This window comes from Delphinapterus leucas, chromosome 1 (genome assembly GCF_059928025.1).
Source record: "Delphinapterus leucas isolate spDelLeu-1000000601 "Yukka" chromosome 1, BTC_Dleu_Yukka2, whole genome shotgun sequence".
NCBI classification, from domain to species: domain Eukaryota; kingdom Metazoa; phylum Chordata; class Mammalia; order Artiodactyla; family Monodontidae; genus Delphinapterus; species Delphinapterus leucas.
The window spans coordinates 112219903-112243843 of NC_143129.1; the positions used below are offsets into that span (position 1 = coordinate 112219903).

The 23941-nt window shown below is 39.0% G+C and overlaps 1 protein-coding gene across 1 annotated transcript; it reads left to right on the forward strand.

Moving 5' to 3' along the window:
• Nucleotides 1-12474: 12474 nt before the first annotated feature.
• LOC111164054 (guanylate-binding protein 1-like) lies at nt 12475-23598 on the forward strand. The gene is made up of 11 exons (XM_022553363.2): nt 12475-12603; nt 14724-14923; nt 15439-15566; nt 16447-16556; nt 16837-17033; nt 17642-17884; nt 18747-19027; nt 19902-20114; nt 20792-20894; nt 21139-21332; nt 22416-23598. The coding sequence occupies exons 2-11, from the start codon at nt 14734-14736 to the stop codon at nt 22530-22532; spliced, it is 1776 nt and encodes a 591-aa protein (XP_022409071.1). The 5' UTR covers nt 12475-12603; nt 14724-14733; the 3' UTR covers nt 22533-23598.
• The last annotated feature ends 343 nt before the right edge of the window (nt 23599-23941 follow it).

Sequence of the window (23941 nt, forward strand, 5' to 3'; positions counted from 1 at the left end):
GAGAAATTAAGGAAACACTCCCATTTACCACTGCAACAAAAAGAATAAAATACCTAAGAATAAACCTACCTAAGGAGACAAAAGACCTGTATGCAGAAAACTATATGACACTGATGAAAGAAATTAAAGATGATACAAGCAGATAGAGACATACCATGTTCTTGGATTGGAAGAATCAACATTGTGAAAATAACTATACTACCCAAAGCAATCTACAGATTCATTGCAATCCCTATCAAATTACCAATGGCATTTTTCACAGAACTAGAACAAAAAAATTTCACAATTTGTATGGAAACACCAAAGACCCCGAATAGCTAAGGCAATCTTAAGAACGAAAAACGGAGCTGGAGGAATCAGGCTCCCTGACTTCAGACTATACTACAAAGCTACAGTAATCAAGACAGTATGGTACTGGCACAAAAACAGAAATATAGATCAATGGAACAGGATAGAAAGCCCACAGATAAACCCACGCACATATGGTCACCTTATCTTTTATCAAGGAGGCAGGAATGTACAGTGGAGAAAGCACAGCCTCTTCAATAAGTGGTGCTGGGAAAACTGGACAGGTACATCTAAAAGTATGAGATTAGGTCACTCCCTAACACCATACACAAAAATAAGCTCAAAATGTATTAAAGACCTAAATGTAAGGCCAGAAACTATCAAACTCTTAGAGGAAAACATAGGCAGAACACTCTATGACATAAATCACAGCAAGATCCTTTTTGACACGCCTCCTAGAGAAATGGAAATAAAAACAAAAATAAACAAATGGGACCTAATGAAACTGCAAAGCTTTTGTACAGCAAAGGAAACCATAAACAAGACCAAAAGACAACCCTCAGAATGGGAGAAAATATTTGCAAATGAAGCAACTGACAAAGGATTAATCTCCAATATTTACAAGCAGCTCATGCAGCTGAATAACAAAAAAACAAACAACCCAATCCAAAAATGGGCAGAAGACCTAAATAGACATTTCTCCAAAGAAGATATACAGACTGCCAACAAACACATGAAAGAATTCTCAACATCATTAATCATTAGGGAAATGCAAATCAAAACTACAATGAGATATCATCTCACACCAGTCAGAATGGCCATCATCAAAAAATCTAGAAAGAATAAATGCTGGAGAGGGTGTGGAAAAAGGGAACACTCTTGCACTGTTGGTGGGAATGTGAATTGGTACAGCCACTATGGAGAACAGTATGGAGGTTCCTTAAAAATCTACAAATAGAACTACCATATGACCCAGCAACCCCACTACTGGACATATACCCTGAGAAAACCATAATTCAAAAAGAGTCATGTACCAAAATGTTCATTGCAGCTGTATTTACAATAGCCAGGAGATGGGAACAACCTAAGTGTCCATCATCGGATGAACGGGTAAAGAAGATGTGGCACATATATCCAGTGGAATATTACTCAGCCATAAAAAGAAACGAAGTTGAGCTATTTGTAATGAGGTGGATGGACCTAGAGTCTGTGATACAGAGTGAAGTAAGTCAGAAAGAGAAAGACAAATACCGTATGCTAACACATATATATGGAACTTAAGAAAAAAAATGTCATGAAAAACCTAGGGGTAAGACAGGAATAAAGACACAGACCTACTAGAGAATGGACTTGAGGATATGGGGAGGAGGAAGGGTAAGCTGTGACAAAGCGAGAGAGTGGCATGGACATATATACACTACCAAACGTAAAATAGATAGCTAGTGGGAAGCAACCGCATAGCACAGGGCGATCAGTTCGGTGCTTTGTGACCACCAAAAGGGATGGGATAGGGAGGGTGGGAGGGAGGGAGATGCAAGAGGGAAGAGATATGGGAACATATGTATATGTATAACTGATTCACTTTGTTATAAAGCAGAAACTAACACACCATTGTAAAGCAATTATACTCCAATAAAGATGTTAAAAAAAAAAGAAACATAAAAAAAGAAAAGAAAAGAGGTAAATATTAACTAATCATGGATCAGACCAAAAAATTAAAGGGGTAGAGAAATGAAATTTCTTTTCTTCTCCAAGAAGGAGGTAACTTAAAGTTAGATCCAACTGATTCATCTAAAGAATGTTTTCATTTCCTCTAACAGAACAGCCCTGATGACAAAGTTACAAAATTATAATTTTCAGCACCTACATAGAAATGGTCATTGTGATATTGTTTTCTCTTTTTTTGTTAGCCAACCATCAGGCCCAGTAACCTTGCTTTAGCTTCAGTGAAAGCTTCTGGTACTCATCAGCAGTGATGGGTTGCCCATTTGCTTCCAGCTCCAGGGAGAAATCTCTCAGAGTCCACGCCAAGTCTGGAAAGAAGCTCACAAAGTCAGCTGAGTCTTTGGCCTCACGTTTACCAGGTGAGGATTTTGCCCTGATTCAATCTGTCAGTTCTAGCTGAGATGCTAACATAGGAAAACTGCAGAAAAGGAGTAGCACCTTTTATGCTGTATTTTCTCCCATAGCTTATATAAAATAATTTTTCTTAATTAGTTTATTCATTAATTCATTCCACAAACATTTATTGAAAACTTACTATGGGAGACCTTCAAGATGGCGGAGGAGTAAGACATGGAGATCACCTTCCTCCCCACAAATACATCAAAAAAACTTCTACATATGGAACAACTCCTACAGAACACTTACTGAATGCTGGCAGAAGACCTCAGACTTCCAAAAGGGCATTAAAATCCCCATGTACCTGGGTCGGGCAAAAGAAAAAAGAAAAAACAGAGAGAAATGAATAGGGATGGACCTGTGCTTCTGGGAGGGAGCTGTGAAGGAGGAAAAGTTTCCACACACTAGGAAGCCCCTTCACTTGCAGGGACAGGGAGGGGGAAGCTTCGGAGCCGCGGAGGAGAGCGCAGCAACATGGGTGCAGAGGGAAAAGCAGAGAGATTCCCGCACAGAGGATTGGTGCCGACCAGCACTCACCAGCCCAAGAGGCTTGTCTGCTCACCCACCAGGGCGGGTGGGGGCTGGGAGCTGAGGCTTGGGCTTCAGAGGTCAGACTCCAAGATGATTGGGGTTGGCTGCATGAAGACAGCCTGAAGGGGGCTAGTGTGCCACAGCTAGACAGGAGGGAGTCCGGGAAAAAGTCTAGACCTGCCGGAGAGGCAAGAAACCATTGTTTCAGGGTGTGCAAGAAGAGGGGCTTCCTGCTCCGTGTACCCACAGATGGCAGAGCAGTGCCTAAGCAAGCTCCAGAGATGGGCACGAGCCGCGACTATCATCTAGGACCCCACAGACAGGCGTGGACCACTACCACTGCAACTGCTGCCACCAAGAATCCTGTGTGCAAGCACAGGTCACTATCCACACCTCCCCTCTTGGGAGCCTGTGCAGCACACCACTGCCAGGGTCCCGTGATCCAGGGCCAACTTCCCTGGGAGAACACAGGGCGTGCCTTAGGCTGTTGCAATGCCATGCCGGCCTCTTCCACTGCAGGCACACCCTGCATTCCAATTATGACTACCATGCCCCTCCCTCTCCCCGGCCTGAGTGAGCAAGAGACACCTTATCAGCTGCTGCTTTAACCCCTTCCTGTCTGGGTGGGGAAAAGATGCCTGAAGGCACCCTACATGCAGAGACAGGGCCAAAACCAAAGCTGAACCATAGGAGCTGTGCAAACAAACAAGAGAAAGGGACGTTTCTGCTACAGCCTCAGGAGCAGTGGATTAAATCCCTGCAATCGGCTTGATAAATCCTGCATCTGTGAAATACCTGAATAGAAAATGAATGTTCCCAAAACTGAGGCGGTGGGCTCTGGGAGCAACTATAGACTTGGGGTTTGCTTTGTGTGTTTGATTTGTTTTTGGCGTTATGTTTATCTTAGTTTTTAGGGCTTGTTTTCATTGGTGGGTTTCTTTATTTTTTGGGTTGCTCTCTTCTTTTTTCTTTTTCCTTGTGTGTGTGTGTGTGTGTGTGTGTATGTTTCTTTGCATGATCTTGTCTGTTTAGTTTTCTTTAACCATTTTTCCTGGGGTTCTGTCTGTTTGTTTCTCTTTTTTTTTCTTTTTATGAGTATGTGTGCTTCTTTGTGTGATTTTATTTGTTTAGTTTTGCGTTTACTGTTTGTTTTGGGGTGCTTTCTGTTATTGTTTTTTCTTCTTCTTTCTTTTCTTCCATGTCATGTGGCTGGCAGGGTCTTGGTGCTCCAGCCAGGTGTTGGGCCTGAGCCTCTGAGGTGGGAGAGCTAAATTCAGGACATTGGACCACCAGAGACCACCCGGCCCCACTTAATATCAATTGGCGAGAGCTCTCCCAGAGATCTCCATCTCAATGCTAAGACCCAGCTCCACCAAACAACCAGCAAGCTCCAGTGCTGGACACCCCATGCCAAACAACTAGCAAGACAGGAACACAAACCCACCCATTAGCAGAAAGGCTGCCTAAAATCATACTATGTTCACAGACACCCCAAAACACACCATCAGATGCAGCCCTGCCCACCAGAAAGACAAGATCCAGCTCCACCCACCAAAACACAGGCACCAGTCCCCCCCACCAGGAAGCCTACACAAGTCACTGAACCAACCTCACCCACTGGGGGCAGACAAAAAACAATGGGAACTACGAACCCATAGACTGCGAAAAGGAGACCCCAAACACAGTAAGTTAAACAAAATGAGAAGACAGAGAATTATGCAGCAGATGAAGAAGCAAGGTAAAAACCCACCAGATCACACAAATGAAGAGGAAATAGGCAGTCTACCTGAAAAAGAATTCAGAGTAATGATAGTAAAGATGATCCAAAATCTCAGAAATAGAATGGAAAAAATACAAGAAACGTTTAACAAGGACATAGAAGAACTAAAGAGCAAACAAAGAATGATGAACAACATAGTAAATGGAATTAAAAATTCTCTAGAAGGAATCAATATAGCAGAATAACTGAGACAGAAGAATGGTTAAGTAACCTGGAAGATAAAATAGTGAAAATAACTACCACAGAGTGGAATAAAGAAAAAAGAATGAAAAGAATTAAGGACAGTCTCAGAGACATCTGGGGCAACATTAAATGCACCAACATTCAGATTATAGCGGTCCCAGAATAAGAAGAGAAAAAGAAAGGGTCTAAGAAAATATTTGAAGGACTATAATTGAAAATTTCCCTAACATGGGATAGGAAATAGTCAATCAAGTCCAGGAAGTACAGAGAGTCCCATACAGGATAAATCCAAGGAGAAACATGCCAAGACACATATTAAGCAAACTATCAAAAATTAAATACAAAGAAAAAATATTAAAAGAAGCAAGGGAAAAGCAACAAATAACACACAAGGGAATCCCCATAAGTTTAACAGCTGATCTTTCAGCAGAAACTCTGCAAGCCAGAAGGGAGTGGCAGGACATATTTAAAGTGATGAAAAGGAAAAATTTACAACCAAGATTACTCTACCCAGCAAGGATCTCATTCAGATTTGATGGAGAAATTAAAACCTTTACAGACAAGAAAAAGCTAAGATAATTCAGCACCGCCAAACCAGCTTTACAACAAATGCTAAAGGAACTTCTCTAGGCAGGAAACACAAAAGAAGGAAAAGACCAACAATAACAAATCCAAAACAATTAAGAAAATGGTAATAGGAACATACATATAGATAGTTACCTTAAATGTAAATGGATTAAATGCTCCAACCAAAAGACACAGACTCACTGAATGGATACAAAACCAAGACCAGTAAATATGCTGTTTACAAGAGACCCACTTCAGACCCAGGGACACATACAGACTGAAAATGAGGGGATGGAAAAAGATATTCCATGCAAATGGAAATCAGAAGAAAGCTGGAGTAGCAATTCTCATATCAGACAAAATAGACTTTAAAATAAAGACTATTACAAGAGACAAAGAAGGACACTACATAATGATCAAGGGATCAATCCAAGAAGAAGATATAACAATTGTAAATATTTATGCACCCAACATAGGAGCACCTCAATACATAAGGCAAATGCTAACAGCCATAAAGGGGAAATCAACAATAACACAGTAATAGTAGGGGACTTTGACACCTCACTTCCACCAATGGACAGATCATCCGAAATGAAAATAAATAAGGAAACACAAGCTTTAAATGGCACATTAGACAAGATGGACTTAATTGATATTTATAGGGCATTCCATCCAAAAACAACAAAATAAACTTTCTTCTCAAGTGCCCATGGAACATTCTCCAGGATAAGTCATATCTTGGGTCACAAATAAAGCCTTGGTAAATTTCAGAAAATCGAAATTACATCAAGTGTACTTTTGACCACAAACCCAAGAGACTAGATATTAATTACAGGAAAAACTGTAAAAAAATAAAAAAAACATGGAGGCTAAACAATACGCTACTAAATAACCAAGAGATCACTGAAGAAATCAAAGAGGGAATAAAAAAATACCTAGAAACAAATGACAGTGAAAACACGACAATCCAAAACCTATGGGATGCAGCAGAAACAGTTCTAAGAGGGAAGTTTATAGTCATACAGTCCTACCTCAAAAACAAGAAAATTCCAAATAAACAACCTAACCTTACCTCTTAAGCAATTAGAGAAAGAAGAACAAAAAACCCTCAAAGTTAGCAGAAGGAAAGAAATCAGATCAGAAAGAAATGAAAAAGAAATGAAGGAAATATTAGCAATGATCGTTCTCTGAGAAAATAAACAGAATTGATAAACCATTAGCCAGACTCCTCAGCGATAAAAGGGAGAAGACTCAAATCAACAGATTTAGAAATGAAAAAGGAGAAATAACAACTGACACTGCAGAAATACAAAGGATCATGAGAGACTACTACAAGCAACTCTATGCCAATAAAATGGACAGCCTGGAAGAAATGGACAAATTCTTAGAAAAGTACAACCTTCTAAGACTGAACCAGGAAGAAATAGAAAATATGAACAGACCAATCACAAGTACTGAAATTGAAATTGTGACTAAAAATCTCCCAACAAACAAAAGCCCAGGATCAGGTGTCTACACTGGAGAATTCTATCAAACATTTAGAGAAGAGCTAACACCTTTCCTTCTCAAAATCTTCCAAAATATAACAGAGAGAAACACTCCCAAACTCATTCTATGAGGCCACCATCACCCTGATACCAAAACCAGACAAAGATGTCACAAAAAAAGAAAATTACAGACCAATATCACTAATGAAGATAGATGCAAAAATCCTCAACCAAAGACTAGCAAACAGAATACAACAGCACATTAAAAGGACCATGATCAGTTGGGGTTTATCCCAGGAATGCAAGGATTCTTCAATATACACAAATCAATCAATGTGATACAACATATTAACAAATTGAAGCATAAAACCATATGATAATCTCAATAGATGCAGAAAAAGCTTTTGACAAAATTCAACACCCATTTTTCATAAAAACTCTCCAGAAAGCAGGCATAGAGCAAATCTACCCCAACATAATAAAGGCCATATATGACAAACCCACAGCCAACATCATTCTCAATGGTGAAAAACTGAAAGCATTTCCTCTAAGATCAGAAACAAGACAAGGGTGCCCACTCTCACCACTATTATTCAACATAGTTTTGGAAGTTTTAGCCACAGCAATCAGAAAAGAAAAAGAAATAAAAGGAAACCAAATTGGAAAAGAAATAAAACTGTCACTGTTTGCAGATGACATGATACTATACATAGAGAATCCTATAGATGTTGCCAAAAAACTACTAGAGCTAATCAATGAATTTGGTAAAGTAGCAGGATGCAAAATTAATGCACAGAAATCTCTTGCATTCCTATACATTAACAATGAGAAAGAGAAATTAAGGAAACACTCCCATTTACCATTGCAACAAAAATAATAAAATACCTAAGATTAAACCTACCTAAGGAGACAAAAGACCTGTATGCAGAAAACTATAAGACACTGATGAAATAAATTAAAGATGATACAAACAGAAGGAGAGATATACCATGTTCTTGGATTGGAAGATTCAGCATTGTGAAAATGACTATACTACCCCCCAAAATCTACAGATTCAATGCAATCCCTATCAAGCTACCAATGACACTTTTCACAGAACTAGTACAAAAAATTTCGCAATTTGTATGGAAACACAAAAGACCCAAATAGCCAAATCAATCTTGGGAAAGAAAAACGGAGCTGGTGGAATCAGGTTCCCTGACTTCAGACTATACTACAAAGCTACAGTAATCAAGACAGTATGGTACTGACACAAAAACTGAAATATAGATAATTGGAACAGGATATAAAGCCTAGAGTTAAACCCATGCACATATGGTCAACTTATGTTTGACAAAGGAGGCAAGGATGTTCAATGGAGAAAAGACAGTCTCTTCAATAAGTTGTGCTGAGAATACTGGACAGCTACATGTAAAAGAATGAAATTAGAAGACTTCCTAACACCATACAAAAAAATAAACTCAAAATGGATTAAAGACCTAAATATAAGGTCAAACACTATAAAACTCTTAGAGGAAAACATAGGCACAACACTCTATGACATACATCACAGCAAGATCCTTTTTGACTGACCTCCTAGAGAAATGGAAATGAAAACAAAAATAAACAAATGGGACCGATTGAAATTTAAAAGATTTTGCACAGCAAAGGAAACCGTAAACAACACTAAAAGACAAACTTCAAATGGTAGAAAATATTTGCAAAGGAAACAACTGACAAAGGATTCATCTCCAACATATATAAGCATGTCATTTAGCTCAATATCAAAAAAACAAACAACCCAATTCAAAAATGGGCGGAAGACCTAAATAGACATTTCTGCAAAGAAGATATACAGATTGCCAACAAACACGTGAAAGGATGCTCACCATCACTCATCATTAGAGAAATCCACATCAAAACTACAATGAGGTATCACCTCACACCAGTTAGAATGGTCATCATCAGAAAATTTACAAACAACAAATGCTGGAGATGGTTTGGAGAAAAGGGAACCCTCTTGAACTGTTTTTGGGAATGTAAATTGATAGAGCCACTATGGAGAACAGTATGGAGCTTCCTTAAAAAACTAAAAATAGAATTACCATATGACCCAGCAATCCCACTACTGGGCATATACCCAGAGAAAACCATAATTCAAAAAGACACATGCACCCCAATGTTCACTGCAGCACTATTTACAATAGCCAGGTCATGGAAGGAACCTAAATGCCCATCTACAAATGAATGGATAAAGAAGATGTGGCAAATGTATATAATGGAATATTAGCCATATAAAGGAACGAACTTGGGTCATTTTTAGAGATGTGGATGGACTTACAGTCTGTCATACAGAGTGAAGTAAGTCAAAAAGAGAAAAATAATTATCGTATATTAACACATATATGTGGAATCTAGAAAAATGGTACAGATGAAACAGTTTGCAAGGCAGAAATAGAGACACAGATGTAGAGGACAAACGTATGGACACCAAGGGGGGAAAGAGAGGGTGTGGGATGAGTTGGGAGATTGGGATTGACATATATACACTAATATGTATAAAACAGATAACTAGTAAAAACCTGCTGTATAAAAAATAAATTAATTAAAATTTTAAAAAATGTTAGTCTTAGAAAAGGAAAATCTTGTCACATACTACAACATGGGTTAAGTATGAAGACGTTATTTTAAAAAAATAACCCAGTTAGAAAAAGATCAGTACCTTCTGATTCCACTTATATGAGGTATGTAAGGTAGTCAAACTCACAGAAACATAAAGTAGAATGGTGGTTGTCAAGGGCTAGGGTGAAAGGTTAAGGGGGAGTTGTTCGATGGGTCTAGAGTTTCAGTTTTGCAGGATGAAGAAGCTCTGGAGATTTGTTCCATAATGATGGAATATAATTAACATGTAAGTATAGTTAATCTGTACACTTAAAAGAGAATGGTAAAATTTATGTTGTTTTTTAACCACAATTAAAAAGGAAACATAATAATGTAAGAATATACATAACAATTTGGACTGAAATATAGAAACCTGCACAATAATACTGAAAGACTAAAAAAGAGTTTTAAATAAATAAAGCAACAATCCATACTCCAAAATGAAAGCAATTAACTAAAAATAGTATCTAGGAGTCAGTTTCTCTTTCCTGTGCCAATCAGGAAGGAGCTGGCTTCCTAACACCTAGTCAATTACTGAGAAACTAAGTTTATTTTTGCTTTTGCTTTCCACTGGCATGTGTTCAATAAAATAGTTGCAAGTTGGCCTTAATTGACATAAGAAAACCTTAATTGACATAAGAAAACCCTTTCTCATGAGAAAAAGTAGAGGAGAGCCAGAGACTTTTAATTTATAAAATGACCTATCAGAATGTTAGTATAGTTAATAAGGCTACAGCACCAGAGTGTTTCAATCCACTTTTGCAAATACAGAGCCATGGTGGGCAAAAGGGTGAAGGGGATTAAGAGGTACATACCTCTAGTTATACAATGCATAAACCACAGGGATGTAATATACAGCATAAGGAATATGGTCAGTGATATTTTAATAACTTTGTATGAGGACAGGTGGTTACAGACTTATTGTGGTGATCATTTCATAATGTATGCACATGTCAAATTATTATGTAGTACACCTGACACTAATATAATATTGTATGTCAACTATATTTCAATTTAAAAGTTATTTTACAAAATGTAAGAAAAAACCAACATATCAATATTATATATACATAAAATATATAATTTTAAAAGTGTAACTAAATTGACAAAATACTTCACATAGGCATTTTACTATTTCTTCTACACTTCAAATTGGAAAAATGTGGGGTAACCTTCATATTTGGAGCCATTTTATATTTAGTCACACATAATATCCATTGAGCTTATACTCTCTTCCAAACTCTGTTTTAATTGCTGGAGACACACACCTGTGAACACATGAGGTCCCTGTTTTTATGAAGTTGAATTTCAGGTAGTCATAGGGAAAAGTAAAAAAAAAAAGCAAGGGGCTTCCCTGGTGATGCAGTGGTTGGGAGTCCGCCTCCCGATGCAGGGGACACGGGTTCGTGCCCGGTCCGGGAAGATCCCACATGCCGTGGAGTGGCTGGGCCCGTGAGCCATGGCCGCTGAGCCTGCGCGTCCGGAGCCTGTGCTCCGCAACGGGAGAGGCCACAACAGTGAGAGGCCCGCGTACCGCAAAAAGAAGAAGAAAAAAAAAAAAAAAAAGGTGATGGGTTGGAGATTAACATACATGGAAGACCTCAGTGAGAAGATGCCATTTAGCCGAGACCAGTAGAATAAGAAGGAACCAATGTTGCCAAGATCAGGGGTAAGAAAGTTCCAGATGCAGAAAATTGCTGTACATAGACCGCTAAGAAAGGAAGAAACTAGGTGTGTTCCAGCAACTGAAAGACCCAGATAAATCACATTTTTCAAAGCAAGTTAAAGTGCTCCTTACTCAGAGACACTTTAAAAAAGATAATGGCAAAGAGGGAAAGAAAGGAGTGTACTTTATTTGTTAAATTTCAGACACTGGCTTCCAGGTGTGGAGAAATGCACTTATACTATGAGATCAGGAGAGAAACTTATAGATATCTCCCTTTCTCCTCACTTCCCTATTCCTTCCTTCAGAAACGTTGTTCAGGTGGAGAAAAAACATAGTTTAAGGGTAAACAGAGTTTCAACTTTGCATCCTACCTCTATATAACTTGCTTAATGAATCTGAACAGGCATATTATTGTACCCTCCCTCAAGCCTCCTGCAAGATGGAGACAATACCGCTTATTTTGCATGACTGTAGTCAGGATTGAATTAGACATGTAACATGTGTACCTCTTCGAAAGCAATCAAGAAATAAAACTGTTACTTCTGCTATTCACTGAGCAAACATGGAAAGGCAGTATAATGAAGTGGCTTAACAAGAGGGTTTGGAATCAAGAATGATTCGGTTCAGATTATTTACAGTGCTGTGATTTGGGACAAGACATTAAATCTTTCTGTGCCTCAGTTTCTATAAAATGGTGGGGAAATGTTTGTTATGAGATATCAATTATTTAACCCATGTAGAACGGACAGCACTGAGCCTGGAACACATGTGCAACACATGGAGCCCCTTCCAGCCTGTGCACTGGGTATTAAGTTCCAGGGGCTGCGTGTTCACGAATGTGTGTCCTTTTCCTCATTTACAGCATGCACAAATGAGGAGCCAGGTCCACTGTAAGTGTGTCCATTATTTAAAGAAATTAAAACTAAAAATATGCTTCCTCATTCTAGGTTTCCCAAACTGACCCCCAATCCCGGGATACATTCCATTACATTTAAGTATCTAATAGACACTTTTTTAAACACCAAATTGTTTCTAAGATGTCTTTCAAAAAAATTAATGTGAAGGCTCTAGTTGAGAAGTAGTGTCAAACCCGTGTTCCCTCCAAAGAGGATAGCTTCCAAAAATTCCTTTTATGGTTATTGAGTCATTGTTCTGTTTTCAGTGCTTTCAGTTTCATATTACTGTAAATCTTTTCCAGAGGTTGCTTCACTTCTTCTGTCTGGTCTCTACAGGAAATCAGGCAAGTCCCATGACATTGGGTGAGTGAAATAAAAGTCTAACCATCTAGTGAGAGACAGAGAAGTTACAGAACCACTCCACCTAAACTGAGAAGAAAACAGGTAAGAACTTTATTTTTTCCTCAAAGCAGCTCTGTCTCCAGTGCTAAAGCAGCCTTGCTCTGGGAAAAGGAGCCCATGTTAAGATTAGTGCAGGGATGGGAAGGGATTTTTAAGGGTTAGTTAGTTTTCTAAAAAATGACCAGCATCAAAATAGGTTTCAGCTGAGCCTAATGTGGGGCACGAGGTCAGATGAAATCCTGGTGTTATCAGGTGGCAGCACATCCCTGGGTCATTACTGTGCTTGTGTAGAATTAGGCACCAGGGATGTGGAGCTACACTAAGATCTTGAAATGCATTAGTATTGTCTTTCTCTTTGCTGATGTTGTCTGTGTTGACTGGGGACACAATTAAATTACCATTGTCTTTTTTTTTTTTTTTTTTTTGCGGTACGCGGGCCTCTCACTGTTGTGGCCTCTCCCGTTGCGGAGCACAGGCTCCGGACATGCAGGCTCAGCGGCCATGGCTCATGGGCCCAGCCCCTCTGCGGCATGTGGGATCTTCCCAGACCGGGGCACGAACCCATGTGCTCTGCATCGGCAGGCCGACTCTCAACCACTGCGCCACCAGGAAAGCCCCAAAATTACTATTGTCTTTGATACAACTTGTTCAATACTGATGTGACTGCAGCTAAGAAACTGAAAGGGCAACAAATAGGTTATTTTCATGAGAAGGAAAGAATAGTAAATGAGATGCAGCGGAAACAGCTACATGACACTGTTAAAGACAAAAAAAAAAAACCTGAAACCCAAAGTGAAAGGTGTAGATTCATGAAAATACCATACTCTTCAGTCCTACATTTGAACTTTGTTTCAAAGTGGACTTCTTCTTTTAGAAATAGCACAAGTTCACTAGATCCAATTTCTTGGTGTCAACTCACTCCTTACCCCTTAGGAGCAGAATTCAGCCCCACTACTTTACTAAAAAGCTTCCTCTTTAAAGAATCTACTGTGGTGCAGCACTGAAGGCAGCATCTTTGTTTACTTTGCCCTCTCTGTGCTCTCAAGAAGTTTTGATCTTGCCTTTTGCAAACTCTTCCTCTGAATTCCTTGGCTTGGCATTAGCTTATTCATCACCTACCTTGTCTGACACCTCTCTATTCTTTTCAGCTTCCCCTCCCCTTTTCCATCCCCATCCCCTCCTCTTTACCCCTACTCCTCTTCCTGTTTCTACTTCTCCTCTACAAAATGGAAAAAAAGAAGAAAACAGAAAACTTGGAAGTGCATGGCTGGAAATATAGATATTTTCTTTCAACAACTTTCTTCTTTAGTTCTCCTGATCTGTCTCCTGATCTTTTAATATTTATTTCACTATCTTTTGTTCCCTTACACACACACACACACACACACACACGTACAAATACGATTTTTAGCAACATGCAGTATTCGCAGATGTGCACTTTACCCCCACTTAGTTTGAGGCTAATTTGTTTTGAAGCTAATAAATTTTAAGTTTCAGAGCCCCTTGCTCCCACAAGCCCATACCAAGGTTTTGGAAGGGTCCCTAGCCACGTGTTTCACAAGGTCACATATTTTTATAAAATTTGCTAAAGTAAGTTCCACTTCTAGAATAGCAGTGTGAGAAGTTCTGTGGACCCTTATCCCAGTAAAAATAAGGCTAACTAGTGAGAAAAAACACATTTCAAATCACTGGAAATTGTTCAGAGACATATATCAAGTGATGAACATTTATTCATGAAATTCTTTATTCATAGTAAGAATTAGTGAATAAATAAATAAATATTGTATTTCTCACACATAGCCAGGATGTACAACGAATCTCTCTGAATCTTACTCTATTTTACATTTAATGTCTAGTATAAATTTTTAAATGAAAGTCCAAAATAAAAATTTTCCATGGTAAACTAAATACAAGATTTTGTTCATGAGGGTGGTTGAATGTTGGTAAATCACTGTCATACCAATATTTTTTTAATGGACTACTTTGATAATAGTTCCGTAACTTTCTAAAATGTCTTTCCCTCATCTATGTCACTGTTGACACAAAACTAGGTCATGTTGGGGGATTTTATGATTCCTCCTTCTGAATGCAAAATAACCTTGTGAAAGCTCTTGATCTGCTTAGACCAGAAATTCTAATTCATCCCATCTCTTCCCCTGCAGACAAGGGAACATGGCCTCAGAGACCCACATGTCAGGCCCAGAGTGCCTCATCGAGAACACTAATGGGCGACTGTTGGTTAATCCGAAAGCTCTGAAGATCCTGTCTGCCATTCAGCAGCCCGTTGTGGTGGTGGCTATCGTGGGCCTCTACCGCACCGGTAAATCCTACCTGATGAACAAGCTGGCTGGGAAGAACAAGGGTGAGTGGCACCAGCAAAGCCCAGCCGAGTCCCTTCTGCCAACCACACTCCCAGCGTGCAGAACAGTGATGTGAGGAGAGGAAGTTAGAGACCTGGGAGGAATATTGAAAGCTAACTTTCAATACAGTGATGGGTTTCTTATTTACTCTGTGCTGGACGATAAGAGTCAACTCTTTCTCACCACTTTGCCTTAATTTTCTCTTTAAAGTATAAATATGCCTTTCTGGAAGGAGTAAGGTAGTAATAAAGAAAATTAATACAGATAATAATAAACAATAAAACGTTTACTAAAATGTATGTGGATTAACATCAAGCTTATACTGATCTTTAAGGTAAAATAAATATTTCAGTTTGTACTGAATGTTCTAATTTCTCTCTTTTTCTGGTTGCAGTTAAGATCAATATTATGTTTTCATTGGTCTCTTTAAACCTTGATGTTGTTAACTATTATCTCAATTTCAAGATCCATCTGCTATTAAAACTCCACCCTTTCTTAACTCCATGCCCCCCTGCAGGTTTTTCTCTGGGCTCCACAGTGCAGTCTCACACGAAGGGCATCTGGATGTGGTGTGTCCCTCATCCCAAGAAGCCAGAACATACTCTAGTTCTGCTTGATACTGAGGGCCTGGGGGATGTGGAGAAGGTAAGGACTGAGGATTCGCCCCTCATGTCTGAATATTCTCTACACTATTTAATTTTTCTTTAAATAAGAACTTGCACTTAACCACGTTTTTTCATTTCTGTTTACATGCCATGAGACCCAGTTTAGCAATGAGGGGTCAGGAAAATATTCATAAGGCAGAATCCTAGAAGAAGAGCATAGTGGTCAGTCGACACTATTCTAATTATTAAAAGGCTGTAAGCTAAGCCAGTTAACCCAGATGCATAAAGGGAATACAAATAAATTCAACATAATGAATGTTATCCTGCAAAGAACTTTAGTTAAGGATTTAGGTTCTGAAGTCCCATACCCTTGGCTTTAAATTTAAAGTCTGTCAGTAATTCAATGATCTTAGCAAATTATTTGATCTCTTTTAACCTCAGCTTTCTTATCTGTAAAACAGATGTAATAGATCTACATTTGCCTCATAGTATTGTTTTGAATACTTAAAAGATAAGTAATGGAAAGTGTTAGGTGCACAACAATTGCTCAGTGAGATAGATACATGTCTTATTACCCTTATATTAAGAAAATGGTTCTGTAAAAATAAAGAGAAAAGTTTACATTTAAATTATATTTAAGGCCTTAGAATGCCCACAAGCAATGACTATTTGTTTGCAATTATCTACCAATGATTATAAGAGGGTCTAGTGAGAATCAGGGTAAACCAAAAACACTAATCAGAAAACTATTCAAAGTTCAAGTCCTACTAACTATCATTTTTGCTTGGATTTGGTTTCCTCGTATAGGGCGTTAGTCTAAAAAAAACCCTAATTAAATGAGCATCCTTTTACTACTGCTGATCTGAAAAGTGCCATGAGAATGAAAAATAATCCCGGTCCAAATGTACTCTGATTTCCAGGGTGACAACCAGAATGACTCCTGGATATTTGCCCTAGCAATACTCCTGAGCAGCACTTTTGTGTACAATAGTATGGGAACCATCAACCAGCAGGCCATGGACCAACTTCAGTATCTATTTTGGGTTCAAACCAGCATCAGAGTCAGAGTCAGAGGGGAGACCAGTATTAATAAAAACAGCTGCCTAACTGTGAGTCCTTGTGAATCAAGCACAAAAAGAGAAACATAAAAAATAATTCAAGGGCAGGGGGAAAATCCTACGTATCAATACCTACTGAAGAATTGATACTTGGGTTAAGAACAAAGGCGAAACAAGGGTTTTGTATATGTAACTAATATAGGGTGGCGGGCGCTGTCCTTTTATGCCAGTTTTCCTTAATTTGCTGCTCAGCTATGTGACGGAGCTCACAGATAGAATCAGGGCAAAAGCTTCACCTGATGTGGATGGGGTTGAGGATTCAGCTGACTTTGTGAGCTTCTTTCCAGACTTTGTATGGACACTGAGGGATTTCTCCCTAGACTTGGAGGCAGATGGACAATCCATCACAGCAGACGAGTACCTGGAGAATTCACTCAAGCTTAAGAAAGGTAAAGGGAACTTAGAATTGGTAAATGGGATGACAAAACACTAAAAGACTATCGTTCTTTAGTTTTCTATCAACAGTTTTCTTATATTTATAGTTTCTATTTCTTCTCAGGGGGAGATTACTAAGAATTAACACTTGTTTATTATCTGAATGAATAGATTTGATTTGATTTTCTCCCTGTTTTAAGAACAGGTTTCATTTCTTTCACCTTTCCCTGTGCTGTGATTAGACTTACATTATATCCTTGCTTAGGGCTTGTGGTGCTGTAATTAACCAAAGAATATGGAGTAGAATAGGTAATTTATTTGAAGAAAATAAATAAAAGCATGAACCATGCACTAGTCTAGGGGTTGGCAAAGGATGGCTCACAGGCAAATAATGTCCAATCCAGCCTGCCAGCTGATTTTGTAAATAAGGTTTTATTGGAATCATGCTATGCCCATTCATTTATAGACTGTCTATGGCTGCTTTCATGCTTACAGTAGTAGAATTGAGTACTTGGAAAAGAGACCATCTGGCTTGCAAAGCCTAAAATATTTACTGTTTGGCCCTTTACAGAAAAAGTTTGCAAGCCCCTATATTAGGCAAATTCTTTTTATCTTCTTCCAGGTACCAGTCAAAAAGATAAAAATTTTAATCTGCCTCGACTCTGTATCCGGAAGTTCTTCCCAAAGAAGAAATGCTTTATCTTCGATCGGCCCACTGATAGGAAGAAACTGGGCCAGCTTGAGGAACTGTGTGATGATAAGCTGGACCCCGAATTTGTGCAACAAGCTGCAGTCTTCTGTTCCTACATCTTTAGAAATTCCAAAACTAAAACCCTTTCAGGAGGCATCAAGGTCAATGGACCTCGTGAGTCCTCTTCCCAGTCTTTACTCTAATGGTTAAGACGAAAAGATGGTGTAATAACATCCACCTAGCTTCCGCTTTGAAAAATGCACATCTACTGCTATTATTGTGTTAAATTCTAGATGGCACCAACACTTCTAACAGGTTTTATTAGTCACAATTCTTAGGTGAGGAAAGATAGAAAAGGCCAAAGGAAAATAGCTCTAAAAGCTTAAAACTGTCCTAGTAAACTGGACCTTCCCTGTGCAATATGGTTGTCACTAGATAAGTGCAGCTATCTAAATTTAAATGTAAACTAATTAAAATTAAAGAAATTTAACATTCTGATCACACAGCTGTGTCTCAAGGGCTCACACTACACATGTGTAGTGGCTACCGCACTGGACAGCACATATAGAATACTTCCATCATCACAGAAAGTTCTTCTGGACAATGCTCTGCTAGAATAAACAAAATGCAGGACTCCTTTTGATTTGTTCCACAAATATTAATCGAATGTTTCCCATGGACCTACCAGGGCTGATGATACAGACATAAATGAGAGAGATATGGTTTCTGTCCTAACAATGCTTGGGGATGAAGTAAATGCACTCAATAAACACAGGCCTAGGCTATCTAGAACAGAGGTTCTCAACCTTCGATGTGCATATGTACCACCTGAGGATCTTGCCAAAGACGAGTGTCTAAGTCAGTTGAACTGGGGCAGAGGCTGAGAGTCTGCATTTTTAGCCAGTTTTCAGGTGATACTGAGGGCATTGATGCTGTAAGGCAAATGGTTGGTAATAGACATCATAAGAATTGCACAGAATAGAAAGTTTCCTCACTCCTCCTACAATAAACATCATCATTTGTTCTCTATTTGTAGGTCTAGAAACCCTGGTGCAGACCTATGTCAGTGCCATCAATAGTGGGGATCTGCCCTGCATGGAGAATGCAGTCCTGGCCTTGTCTGAGATCGAGAACACAGCTGCAGTGAAAAAGGCCATTGCCCACTATGACCAGCAGATGGATCAGAAGCTGCAGCTGCCCACGGAAACCCTCCAGGAGCTGCTGGACCTGCACAGGACTATTGAGAAGGAGGCCATTGAAGTCTTCATGAGGATGTCCTGGAAAGATATAGACCATTTATTTCAAAAGGAATTAGCGGTAATTTTTTTCTTAAGTTTTACAGATTAGGCTCTTGGAAAGTAAAGTACTACTAGAAAATGAAATGGGTGCTTATTTTGAGAAAAGCAATTTTTACTAGACTTTTAAATGGTGACAAACACTATTTGTTATTATCATTAGAGGAACCAATTTTATTATGATATCCTTTTTCCTTTTTTTTGCGGTACGCGGGCCTCTCACTCTTGCAGCCTCCCCCGTTGCGGAGCTCAGGCTCCGGATGCGCAGGCTCAGCAGCCTTGGCTCACGGGCCCAGCTGCTCCGTGGAATGTGGGATCTTCCCGCACTGGGGCACGAACCCGTGTCCCCTGCATCGGCAGGCGGACTCTCAACCACTGTGCCACCAGGCAAGCCCTATGATATACTTTATTATGGTGCATTGAAACTTTTTTCTTTCATGAATAAACTAATATTCTTCCCTATAATTTCATTACATACATATAAGTAACAAACAGAGCTTCTAATCAAATTACCTGCTCATTGTTATCAGGCTGATTGGATATTTTGGCCAAAAACAAAGAAAATTTTAGCCTTAGTTATCATGAGCAGGCTTATGTTGAGCCACATTTATTGCATATGCAATCACTGGTCCAGTTTGAAAAGCAGGAGTTTATCTCCAAAGGTGTAGTATATAGCTAGTAATCTCTGCTCTGAAGGTCACCTTCATGGTGAAAGGGACCTTTGTAGAAAGTCAGGATCAGCAGGAAGGATATGGTGTTGCTGAGTGCCTGTAAGTTCTTCTAGGGGGTCACAGACCTTTTATATTTTTATTTTTTTGAGAAGACTTTCCAGAAATTCTGAGGTCAAGTTAACATCTTTTCACTATTCTTTTTACTTCCTATTTTTTACATTAAAGGCCCAGCTAGACAAAAAGCGAGATGACTTTTGTAAAAAGAATCTTAAAGCATCATCAGATCGTTGCTCAGCTTTACTTAAGGATATTTTCAGTCCTCTAGAAGAAGGTGTGAAAGAGGGGATTTATTCTAAACCAGGAGGCTATCGCCTCTTCATTGAAAAGATACAAGAGCTGAAGAAAAAGTATCTTCAGGAGCCCAGGAAGGGAATACAGGTAACCAAAATTGATTCTGGGAAGTTGCTGACGTGTTCCTTGAAACAACATGACCAAGCGTATTGTACACAGATGCGCAATTACAGGACCGATAGCATTCATGCTCTCATTTAATAAACACATACAGGGAGCCTGTATGTGTTTATTATACAGTGTATACACACATACACTCTTTTGGATGAGCCTATGTGCTCATCCAAAAGAGTGCACTCAATTAACAACTGAGTTACAAATTGGATTATCAGATGTATCCAAAATTTCAAATAATGTCATCATTTATCTCTCTGCATGTTCCTCCCCTCAACCTCACACTTCCCTCCCTCCCATTCTCCCTCCATCCCTTTTTCTGATCTGCTTTCTCAATGATGGCTTCATTCTCCAACAAGTTCACCTCATATGAGACCACAGTGCCAACAGCTCCAAAATTAGAGCCCTCAGTCTAAAAGAACAGAGAATCACTATTTATATCTATATCAATCTCTTATAAAGATTATGCTCAGGAAGCTGTCATGCTTGGCCAGCCTGGAGCATGTGCCCATCCCAGTGACAGGGAATCTTGACCACCAGGCATGCCAAGACCAAGAGGAGCAATTCCTAGAGGGCAAGATGGTGGGCAAACAGGAATAAGTGCTTACAGCTATTTCCTATTACCAACCCCATTCTTTTCTGGGTCCTAGGCTGAAGAAATTCTTCAGGAATATTTGAAGTCCAAGGAGTCTGTGACTGCTGCAATTCTACAGACAGACCAGACTCTCTCAGAGAAGGAAAAGTTGATTGAAGGTGAGGAGCGAGTCAAGAGACTAGACAGCCTTGAAAGCGCTTAAAAGTTCTAATTAATTTGGCTGGGTGAGCCTAGGATCCTTAAACTATAGCAAGATGAGAAAAGATGCCTCTTACTCGCTAAAGACATTTTTGAGTAGGGCATACACAGTCAGTAGCAACAGTGACAGGTTAAGTGTACATGGAAGAAAGAAGCAACATGGTCACCCACATTCATTTTTCTTTTTCCTTTTCCTCCTGACAGTGGAACGTGTGAAAGCTGAATCTGCACAGGCTGCAGCAAAAATGCTGGAGGAAATGCAAATAAAGAATCAGCAGATGATGGAACAGAAAGAAAAGAGTTATCAGGAACATGTGAAACAACTGACTGAGAAGATGGAGAGGGATAGGGCCCAGTTGCTGGAAGAGCAAGAGAGAACTCTCTCTCTCAAACTTCAGGTATTTAATTGTATCACCTTGAGGTTCCTGTTATTCTGTTTTCTCTCCACACTCCCTGTTCACAAACTTGGCATGGCAGTGAGAGCATGAAGCCCAGAAGAAAGACCTTGCTTGCCCACTTGTACTTTTCAATCCTTATCTACCAGCCTGAACTGACCCCTACAATGTCTGGTTGTTAAAAGATTTTATTTGCAGTTATGTCACACCCAGTCTATTACCACTATATCTGCCAATCATGGTAGCTATTATCTGCTAGATATTATAAAAAAGTCTTATCCATATCTCTTGCTTAGTACTATACGAAGCAAGAGCTGCTATGTCCATATTACTTAGGAGACGAAACAGAGGTTCAGACAAGACTAAGTAATTTTTATAGGGCCACAATGCTTGGGAAGATATCTGAACAGTCTTCACCAGTTAGAGGAATCCACACATTTTTCTTCTGTCACAGATTTTAGCTCTAAGAGAACCTTCATAAGCAGAAGGACTCAACTCTCACACCATTGTGTCAGTCTATCACTCCTACCTGTTTTCTTTGTCCTGCTCCTAGTATGTTTTGAGCTGGGAATTATGTGCAGAAAGCCAGTATGGTCTGTCTGGGGCCCGATTCCCTTACCTGCACTTTGCCCCCCTGCCACCAAGTTGTGGAAGCTTAGATCAAATTCCCTGATCTAAGATTCAGACACTGTATCAGATTTTGCAAATTCTTCACTTATTTCTGTGTTGTGTGTGTGTACATAAAAAAATCACAATGCATAGATAAGATCTGAAGCCAAACATTTCATTAAGATTGCCGACAAAGATTATGTACAATTAATGGGACAAAAAAAATTAATACTGGTAATTAGGTTCACCAACATATTGGGAGATTTAAGCCCAAAATCCTTCTTGACTCAAGGAGACTCAGAAAAAGTAGTCACAGAGCTAGAAGGACCAAGAGAAAGTATAATGAAATTAATGGTAGAGAAAATTTCAAGAAGAAATTAAATATTTTTTTAAAAATCTATGAATGTGGAAACTAGATAGAAGTTAGAGATTTACTTAATGTGACACGTTATTCAGTCTCCATTTGTACATTTTTAGGAACAGGGCCGACTACTACAGGAAGGATTCCAAGAAGAGAACAGACGACTTCATGAAGAAATACAGAATCTCCAGAAGAAGATGAAAAAACCAAGGAAGCAATGTTGCCTAAGCTAAAGAACTAAAAATTAGAGCTTTCCTGGTCACTCGTATCAGAGGCATTACTCAAGCAGTTTAAAATTAAGAAAAATGTCACCACACTTGATAATATTTAGATTTCACAGTTTTATTACACTAAATATTTGCAAAGGCATGCAGTACTATAATTGAAATCATGTCCATCTTCCTCACAATACTGTAAACTGTGTAACAAGAGGCATTTTACCTCTGTGCCAACCCAGGAGGTATCATAACCTGGTACCACCCAGGAGCTTCTTCTTCCAGATGACTACGAGTTAGACAAGTGGACACTGAGCAAAGTCTTAGGTTAAAGTCTTGGGACATAGTTGGTCATGAGTTTGGCCAAGTGCACCACAAGTTCCAATATCAGGGACAACCATTCTAGCTTCTTAGTGAAGACAGTATACAGTGTCCCATTGTTTCAAGACTGCACAGTCTGTCAGCAATGATGTGATTCCTGGACACTGGGAATGGGTAACACTTACTGGTGAATTCCAAGCTAAAGCAAATCACCTTATATAGCGATCTAGAAGCTCTACAGAATGTCTGTAGGAAGATGGAAGAAGCCATTAGCATGAGTATGAGTTGGATCATAAATAAATGGGCTAAAGAAGTAAATTTTCCCTTCTTGCTCAGTTCACCCAGATTATAACTGTAATGGGACTCTTTAGAACTTTAGGTAAGTGACCCTGGACTAAACATAGTAACATGATGACAAGTATACATTGTGTGTTTGTAGTAATTTATAATTTGCAAAGATGAACTTGAAATGATGACTGACAATATGTTAGAAAACTGAGCTAAATTAATTATTAGATCATTTATAACCCTAGAGTTTAGGCTATCTTTTCCCAATTCTTAAGAAGCATACTTGAAAGCCTGCTTATTTTACCCCAAGAGAATATGCGTTGTTTTTTACTTTTTTTGACCAGTAAAATAATGCTCTTGATATTACTTAGTATAGACTTTATCACAATTGTCAAAAGCCCTAGGTATGTGGTTGAAGTTTCTTAAAGCAATTAAGAATTATTTTCAATCTGGAAATAAATTATGCTTCACTGAACTTTACATTTCTGATTTTTTTAAGTTTTTCACCAAAAAAATAAGGTTCTAGTTTATATAGCAAAAGTTGGCTAACTTTTCTGTAAAAGGTGGGATAGTAACTATTCATGGCTTTGTGAGCCATATGGTCTCTGACTCAACTACTCAACTCTGCCATAAAGCAGCCATTAATGACACATAAATGGGTGGGTATGGCTGCGTTCCCAGAGTACATTGTTTTCAAAAACAGGTGGCACTCAGAAGCCATAGTTTGCAGACCCTTGCTTTATATAACAGAAACAACTCTCAGAATGGAAGAAAATATTTGCAAACGCAGCAACTGACAAAAGATTAATCTCCAAAAT

What these genes read in the sequence shown, in the direction of transcription:
- LOC111164054 (XM_022553363.2), top strand. Translation starts at nt 14,734, where the DNA reads ATGGCCTCAGAGACCCACATGTCAGGCCCAGAGTGCCTCATCGAGAAC. An exon ending in TTCACTCAAGCTTAAGAAAG is followed by an intron (nt 17,034 to 17,641) that starts GTAAAGGGAACT and finishes ATCTTCTTCCAG; the next exon opens with GTACCAGTCAAAAAGATAAA. An exon ending in TATTTCAAAAGGAATTAGCG is followed by an intron (nt 19,028 to 19,901) that starts GTAATTTTTTTC and finishes TTTACATTAAAG; the next exon opens with GCCCAGCTAGACAAAAAGCG.